The sequence below is a fragment of the Camellia sinensis genome, chromosome 4, assembly GCF_055761805.1.
Source record: "Camellia sinensis isolate YWXY chromosome 4, ASM5576180v1, whole genome shotgun sequence".
Classification (NCBI taxonomy): Eukaryota; Viridiplantae; Streptophyta; class Magnoliopsida; order Ericales; family Theaceae; genus Camellia; species Camellia sinensis.
This window is the reverse complement of record NC_138964.1, coordinates 8,937,843-8,946,706: the sequence shown is the minus strand read 5'-3', so window position 1 is coordinate 8,946,706 and position 8,864 is coordinate 8,937,843. Positions and strand designations below refer to the sequence as shown.

At 43.0% G+C, this 8,864-nt stretch overlaps 1 protein-coding gene across 1 annotated transcript; it reads left to right on the top strand.

Annotated features, from left to right (window-relative positions):
• The first annotated feature begins 1,444 nt into the window (after positions 1 to 1,444).
• On the top strand, positions 1,445 to 2,674 carry LOC145823450 (uncharacterized). The gene is made up of 3 exons (XM_082922977.1): positions 1,445 to 1,645; positions 2,060 to 2,392; positions 2,486 to 2,674. The coding sequence occupies exons 1-3, from the start codon at positions 1,445 to 1,447 to the stop codon at positions 2,672 to 2,674; spliced, it is 723 nt and encodes a 240-aa protein (XP_082779103.1).
• Positions 2,675 to 8,864: the final 6,190 nt, after the last annotated feature.

Genomic DNA, 8,864 nt, shown 5'->3' with positions numbered 1-8,864 from the left:
AGCAACACTTGGAGGACTTCGTTACAATGGGCCACCTCTAGCAATGGATAGATGTTGATAAGACGAGGGAAAAGCAAGGAAAACATCTAGCCCCTCCTGAAGAAAACCATGGCCCAAGGCTGGTTATCAACGTTATCCATGGAATAACCTACCTGAAAAGAGAGAATGTCCTTCGAGGCGAGATCCAACGAGCCACTCACCTTCAACAAGTCATGCCAGCTTGACCTCGTCCCAAAAAGTCCAAGACAGAAACCAGTCTTTCACGGTTTAACGTCGTGTTTACCGAGAAGGACCTAGAAGGAATCCAACACCCCCACACCGATGTCCTTATCCTTACAGTTGGCGTAGCCAACAAATTTGATTGAAGCGAGTCTTGATTGACCAAGGGAGCGCCACCAACATCATGTATTATGAGCTTTTTCAGAAGCTAGGCCTTAGCGAACAATACCTAACACCAGCCACCTCCCCTTTAGTCGGCTTCAACTCGCAAACAGAATAACCACTCAATTGGATAACTTTGGTTATCATAGCTTAGTCTAAGGTTGTCTCCGTTGACTTCTTGGTGGTAAACACCCCATCTCCTTACAATGCCATCATCAACCGACCTTGGATTCACCAAATGGAGGCAGTTCCTTCCACGTATCACCAATTCATTCGCTTTCCAACTAAGTATGAAATCGAGGAGATTTGCGGAGACCAAATGGCGGCCAAACACTGCTTTATTGCCACCATGAAAACCGCACAAGTTTGTGACCAAGTACAGATGGTTGAAGTACCTAATCAACCAGTTTTGGAAAACGTTAGAGGAGTGTTGGCCAAAAATATGGTAGAAGACCTAGAAACCATCTTGGTAGAAGAAAGAAACCCAATCAAGTACTTCCTACTCGGCATTTCCTTCACTGTTGGAGAGAAAGAGCAATTATTGGCTCTACTCCGCAAAAACATCGAAGTGTTCGCCTAGTCGGCTTATGACACTCATGGGTTGGACCTTTATTATACTTTTTATCGACTCAACTTCAAATTAGGAGCAGGGCCGGTTGTTCAAAAGAGTAAATGGTCATCCACATAACACACCAATGCTGTGATTGAAGAGGTGGACAAACTTTTAGCTGCTAGAGTTATTCGAGAAGTGCAATACCCAAAGTGGCTGTCCAACACCATTGTGGTGAAGAAGAAGAATGACAAGTGAAGAGTCTGCGTTGATTTCACTAGCTTTAACAAAGCTTGCCCCAAGGATAGCTTCCTCCTTCTACGAATAGATCAACTTGTTGACGCAACGGCTGGACATGAGCGCATGAGCTTTCTAGACGCCTATAGTGGTTACCATCATATCCCTATGTTCGGCCCCAACCAGGAGAAAATAGCTTTCATTAGCTCTAGAGGCACTTACTGCTACAAAGTGATGCCCTTCAACTTGAAGAATGTTGGTGCGACCTACTAGCGAATGGTCACCAAAATGTTCAAGGACCAGCTCGGTAAAACCATGGAAGCATACATTGATGACATGGTCATCAAAAGTAAGTTAGTTGAGCACCATCAAAAGGACCTTGAGCAAGTGTACGAAATTCTGAAGACTCATAAGCTTCGACTGAACGCCTCAAAAAATGCCTTTGAAGTAGGATCAGGGAAGTTCATAGGGTACATGGTGACTAGGCAGGGCGTCGAAGCCAGCTCCGACCAAATCAAATCCCTCAAAGACCTCAAAGTGCTTATAAAGGCTAAGGAATTCTAAAAACTTACTGGCATAGCTGCAACACTTAACCGTTTCATCAGTTGGTCCTCTGATCATATGCAGCCCTTCTTCTAACTTCTAAGGAAGAAAGCTAGCTTTGAATGAGGGAGCTAGTACTCTGAAGCACTAGAAGATTTGAAGAAGTGTTTGTCTTCTCCTCCCTTTCTATCCACCCTTGTCGCCAATGAAGAGCTCTTCCTTTACTCGGTTGTTTCTGATCATGCCATCAGCGCAGTGCTGGTCAGAGAGGATGGAAAGGAGCAAAAACCAATATATTATGTTAGCAAGATTCTCTGATATACTGAAACTAGATAATTTCCATTGGAGAAATTGGCATACGCCCTATTAATTGCCTCTAGAAAGCTTATTCGCTACTTTCAAGGACATACCATTAACGTCCTCACTGAATTCTCCCTCAAGTCAGTGTTTAGTCGAGCTGATTTCTCAGGCCGAATAGTGAAGTGGGCATTGGAGCTTGGAGAGTTTGACATCAAGTTCCAACCTCGAACTGCTATCAAAGCTCAAGTCCTGGCAGACTTTGTTGCAGAATTCACTTCGAGACCAACTGTTCCCTCCGAAGAGAGCTCGGCCTTAGTCACTATAAGTGCTCAACACAAAGGGCAATCCCCAACCGAAGCATGGAAGCTTTTTATTGAAGACGTATGGAAGCTGTTCGTAAACGGTTTTTCTAACTAAAAGGGCTCAAGGGCAAGAATTGTCCTTATTTCCCTTGAAGGATTCATATGGGAATAGGCCATCCGATTGGGCTGGAAAGCTTCTAACAATGAAGTAGGGTATGAAGCTCTACTAGCCGGCCTGCGAAGTGCCAAACACTTCAACGTGAAGGAGCTACTTATCTTTAGTGATTCCCAATTGATGGTCAACCAACTTTCTGGAGTTTATGAGTCTTACGATGAGCGGATGGCCACTTATGCAAAATAAGCCAAAAAACTTGATCAGAAGGTTCCAGGCCATCAGAGTAGAGAAGATTGGCCGGGAGGGAAATGGTCACACTGATGCCTTAGCTTGCCTGGGTTCCTTAGTTGACTCTAGAGACGGCCGCAAAATATGGGTGGAATATGTACCCCAACCAAGTATTCAACTAGTCAAAATGGTCCTCTGTACTGACTTGGGCCTAAGCTGGATGGACCCACTCTTGGCCTTCTTGAAAAATGGCACCCTTATTGAGGACAAAAAAGAAGCACATAAGATAAGGCACAAAACTGATCGGTTTTGGGTCTCCCCATCTGGAAAACTTTACAAGAAGTCCTACATGGGCCCTTATTTACTCTGTGTTCACCCAAGTTTGGTGGATAATATACTTTACGAGATCCATGATGGAATCTGTGGGAGCCACACTGGTGGTCAGTCCTTGGTACACCGAGCCCTAAGACACAGGTATTAGTGGCCACGCATGTAAAAGAAGGCCCAACAGTATGTCTGCAAGTGTGACAAGTGCCAAAAGTTTGCTTCTCTCATTCACCAGCCAGCTAAAGCTTTAACTCCCCTCACCAGTCCTTGGCCATTCGCTTAGTGGGGCTTAGACATTGTTGGACCATTGGCCAAGGGAACTGGGAATAAAAAGGTTCTTCATCGTTGCAATTGACTACTTCACCAAGTGAGTGGAGCTAGAGACCTTGTACAAGATCAAAGAAGAAGACACTAAGAGGTTTGTTTAACGCAATGTTGTGACTCGATTTGGCATTCCCAGAGTTCTTCTCTCTGACAATAACACACAATTTGATGGCAAGATCTTCAGGAGATTTTGCACTAACTTGAAGATAGAGTTTCAAAACTCCACTCCAGCCTATCTACAGGGTAATGGCCAGGCTAAGGCATCCAATAAGACGATCATCGATGGGATAAAAAAAACGTCTTGAAAAAGCCAAGGGCAAATGGATGGAAGAGATACCAAATGTCCTCTAGGCCTACTGAATTACTCTTCGCCGGTCGACCGGTGAGACACCTTACTCTCTTATTTATGTGATAGAAGTAGTCATCCCTTTGGAGGTTGGCTTTTGAGCCAATAGACAATGATGAAGCCATTGTCCAAGCTTTGGACATGGCCAAAGAGCGCAGGGATGCTGTCCTCGTTCGATTAGCGGCTTACCAGCAGCAGCTCACTAAGAGCTTCAACAAGAATGTATGTCCAAGGAAATTCCTACTAGGTGACTTGGTACTCAGGAAGGTGATGGATCACAAGAAAGTTCCTGGAGAAAGGAAACCCGGTGCTAACTGGAAAGGGCCCTATAAGGTTACTTCAGCACTTGGCAATGGCGCATACTATTTGGCTGATTTAGCAGGAAAGGCAATCCCTAGACCATGGAACATTGTCGACCTAAAGAAATACTTCCAGTAATGTAATTCTTAGAATGAAGTACTTTTAGTAATATGTTTCTCAGAACATACCTTGATGTAATCAAAAGTTCTAAGTATCAATGAATGGAAATTTGTTTTACAATTTGTCTTTATTTACTTGTGTTGTACATTTGTGCTCAGTGGAGCAAACTGTCCACGTGTCTTAACTCAAGTCAAGACCAGATGCTCGACCCTTTGGTCGGAGTAGGGTGCCAAGTGGTATAACTCGATGGAATTTGTGCCAAGTATCGTTACTTGAAGCACGGTCCGTATGCACAATTTGTGCTCGAAAAAAGGTTGAATTACACTCTACGATGGGTTAAATCAAGCCAAAACTTGACCAAGTCAGGTGGCAGCCAAACAACATGATGTTTGATTAAGGCTAAAACTAGAAAAGGCCAAAGCTTCTACTTGGCTGAGTGATAGAAAACTTCCTACACAATTTTTTTCTCTCATAAGGCATGAAGCATGGTCTGATCGAATAGACAGCCCTCTGAGCCACAGAGCTCATGCTTAGCTGGGGGCATAAAAAACTCACTTTTACTCAATTTTTTCCAAGGCACGAAGCCTGGTCAGACCGAACAAATGGCCTACTAGGCCATAGAACCTCTGCTCGGCCGAGGGCAACCATTATATACAAGCAAAAATTGAAGATAAGAAGTTTAACACTTGTGAAAATATAAGAACTAGTGCATTGATATAATACTTCAATTACAAAAAAGAATTCGGCCTTACAAAAGAAGAGGTCCAGCCGATCGAACTCCAAGACAAATAAAAAAAGTGCAAATTGCAAGTTTAGCACTTGGAAAATCTAGAAGGTACTTAATTACAAAAGAGAACTCGGCCTTGTATTATAGCCTATCCGACCGAGCACTAAAGCAAAAATTGAAAATACTTCATTAACTTCCAAGTTTCATAACAAAAGAACTACTAAAGCAGAAGTAAAAGCAAAAACTTGAGGCAACCTAACAACCTACTTCTCGCATTGTTCCTCCTCACAGTGTCCCTCCTCGCGGTGCTCCTCCTCTGTAGGATCCATAGTCTGCCCAACCAAAGAAGCGCTCGACGGAAGAGGAGAAAGGTCAGAAGGATCAATATTTGTAGCTGCAGCCCCCCGAGACCCTCTCCTTCTAACTCTTGCAGTGGTCTTCAAAGGGACTGGGATATTGTCAATATCATAAAGAGGAGACGCCTCTTCCACCTTAGCAGCGCGCAGAGCCCCAGTCCAATCCTTAATAAAGATCTTGTCTCTCAACTTTAAGATCTCCTCTGAGTAGGTCTTTTCGGCCTTGTCATAGCCTCTCTGTTCGACCTCGCCCACCGTCTCTTGATAATTAGCCTTCAAAGACTTCAGAGCATCATTGGCATTTGTAGCCCTCTGTTTGGCCATGAACATTAGTGCTTCAGCCTTCTTCTTTGCATCTTCCATCTCCTTTAGATCCTCTCTGGCCACCTTTAAGGACATATCAACATTAATTAACATGTTGATCGTCTTAACCCTCTCTTGCTCCTCGCGATGCCGCCTTTCATCCATGATGTGCATCCTCTGAATGCACTGTACAAAACCAAGGTGTCATGTTCTCAACAACCAAATTTAAGGAAATGAAAAGGACATAAAAGAAGACTTGCTGCCGTTAGCATCTGCATCGAACCCTTGATCAACACGTCGCTTGAAATGTTTTGCTCTGCCATGTCCAAAGGTAACAACAATGCCTTTGATAAGTCAAAGGCCAAGTCACTTGAGTAGATTTTGCTGCCCGATGTAGTGATTGCTCAGCCATTATGCTCCAAGGGAGGCGTCCATTCTTCAATCGAGCCTTGCTCATTAGAACCCCTAGTAACTTCTTTACCTTTGGACCTCTTCCGTTTTGAGGCCCTATCAGCAAGAAGAGCAAAAGTAGCAACGGGAGGAAGAGGAGCAACAACATGTTTTTTCTACCCTTAGACCTCTCAATCAGTGGAAAAGGAACTTGTGTGTTGACCGTCGAAGTAGCTAAAAGGTCCTCATCATCAAATCCAAAGACTAAGGCATCAAGATTAAGCTTTTGGAGGCGAGCCATTTCGTTTGCTAAGTCTGGCGATGGAAAGTAGCCTCTACTGAGTGATTTGCTTGATGAATAAACAATATTGGAAGAGGAAGCTTTGGTGGTATGGCCAACTTGCTCTTCGATTTCTAGTTCAGGTGAGTCCCTCAAGAAGTCATTTACTTTGAGTTTCTGTTGGATGAGATATTTGTAAGTTCGTACATAGTTAAGCAAATGTGGGGCCAACCGATCTTCATACCTCAATGCAACTTTGATGTCCCTCATATGCTCTTTCTCTGGCCTCCTTTTTAGCTTCTTTGAACCTATAAGTAAGAACAACAACACTTTAAAACAAAAAAAATAAGTGAATGGACAAAAGAAAACTAAAACAAAGAATGACCTGGGTGGTCGTTCTCCCATGGAACCCGCTTTGATCGGACCACCTCCTAGGCCGCAAACTCCCAATTCCCTCTAACTTGAAGGAAATCAGAGCCATGTTTGTCATTATCGAGAAGTTTAGTGACAAGTTGGAGGTCCAACAACCGAACTTTGACATAATAAGTTTTGCCGCCTTTGTTATGAGACAAGGAATAGCAATGAAGGATATCCCAAATTCCCAAGTCCAAGTCTAAGAGGTCGTTCAAGACCAAAACACCGTTTACCACTCTAAATGCGATCATTGATATTTGCATTGGTGTAAGTTCAAAATAAGAAACGAATCGACGCAGCAAGGTGTTCAACAGAAACCTAACACCCCCTCTATGATGGAGGCAATTGAGAAAGGCATTGTGGTGCTCGCACATGGCCAATCTGCGTCCACTACTGCCAATGTCAATGTGACATCATTGGGAATCTGGTACCTTTGGCGGAACTCATCTATTCCCGCTAGAGTGTCCACTAAGTTTCGAAACTTAGCCATGGAAGGTGCGATGTTCCACAAACTACGCTAAAGATAACTTGCAAGGTTGGAGGTACAATGGCCGACCAAGCAACTACATACTAGACAACTCTCAATGTTGTACGTGCAATGCTCAACAAAGCCAAAAATCATAAAGCGAATGTCAAAGCCCAAGATATATGAATGGCATTTTCTATCATAAAGCAATCACTTGACCAAAACGACAATGGTGAAACTGAAAAAGAAATACACAGGTTTAATATCTTACAATGCCGATTGAAGGTAACAAGATACAATGGTAGTGAGAAGATCCCTGTCGTGATTAGCGTCACATCAAAAAAAAAATTGTTGGAGAAGAAACAATGAACGACTCAATAATATGGTGGAACAACCAAAAATCAACAAGAAAAGTTTATCGAAAGACAAATGGGTTCGAAAACTTACGGGAAAACTTAGAGGACCAAGCCAGCGATACGAGTCAACAATGGCAAAAACAGACCCACCAGGCTAGAGTTGAAATAAGTCAGTAGTGTGAAAAATGAAGCATCAACAAATCCACTATCAAGAAAGGAGTAAACGGCGACATGAACGCCGACAACCTTACCCCAACAACCGTTGAAAGATGGAGATTAGAGAACAAAGCTGGTAGGCGAGCTGTTAGTTTTCTGGAATGAAGATTTGAAATTCTAAAGAGAGAAAGTTGGAAAACCATAACGTTGATTCAAGCTATCAACTTTCTGGAAAGAAATTTAGAATTTATAGAAAGAGAATGACCAAAGGTCAAGCTCTCAGATTTTAAAATTACTTTAAAGTTCCAAGGAAAGAAAATATAAAGATAAAGAAAGAAGGGTACTTGTTCTTAAAAAGGGATCCTGTGTTTTTTGAAGCAAAAAAGTGGAGGCAAGATGGGTCTATTTTATTTTAAAAAAAATTGGTGGGTCTTTTTCATGTCACGTCAGCAGCCAAACTCACTAACAAGACAGAAACACGTAGCAGCTCGACAATTGAGTATATACGTCCGTCAGTGCCGAACTTGAAGTCCAACGGTAAGACAAAGATGATGGCTAGCCGAGCATGACGTTGAAAATATGAAATGAGCACAAACTAGTGACCACCGAGCTGGTCCATGCACGCACCAATAAATTGTAACAATTCCAACAAAGAACACTAAGCAAAGACATGGGAAAAGTGGGTCAGGAAATTCAAATTCTAGAGTGAGAAAGAGATGGGACAAGATGGGTTTGCTTACTTTTAAAAAAAAAAAAACTTTGAGATGGGCTTGCTTTCACGTCACGTTATGAGCAGCAACCAAACTAATTAGATATGGACACGTGATGGTTCGACAATCGGAGTGAAAACATTATTCAGGGTCGAGCTTGAGGTCCAGCGACAAGGCCAAGATAACAGCCGACTAAGCTGCGATGCTCACAAAGGGGTCGGCCGAAGCACTTTAGATTGAGCTAAAGGGCACTCAAAACAGTGACGACCAAGTATGAAGTCAGCCTAACTCTAAATAACTTTTCAGGCGAGCTGAGCAAGGCATGTGTGTGTTCGACGCACCACCAAATAGCTCGGTAGATCAGTGAGCAAACTCAAGTTCTGGAAATCGAATTTTTTGTGTGAAAAAGATGGGCAAATTAGGCCATAAGTGGGTCGACCAACCGAACAACAAAGACGACCAAGGAAGAAAAATGTTGCTGGATATGAAGTAAAGAAAGATGTTGACCGACCAAGGAAGAAAAATATTGCGTTAATTAGGGCCGAATAGGGTAGGGGAACAAGACTTGGCCGACCAAGCATTAAGGCCGCCAACAATTTATCTCCTACAAGTGGGACCAAACAGACAGAGCCA

Coding starts and splice junctions, on each gene's coding strand:
- LOC145823450 (XM_082922977.1), top strand. CDS start 1,445: ATGGTCACCAAAATGTTCAAGGACCAGCTCGGTAAAACCATGGAAGCA. Junction 1,646..2,059: donor GGAAGTTCATAGGGTACATG/GTGACTAGGCAG, acceptor TTTCCATTGGAG/AAATTGGCATACGCCCTATT. Junction 2,393..2,485: donor GGAAGCTTTTTATTGAAGAC/GTATGGAAGCTG, acceptor ATATGGGAATAG/GCCATCCGATTGGGCTGGAA.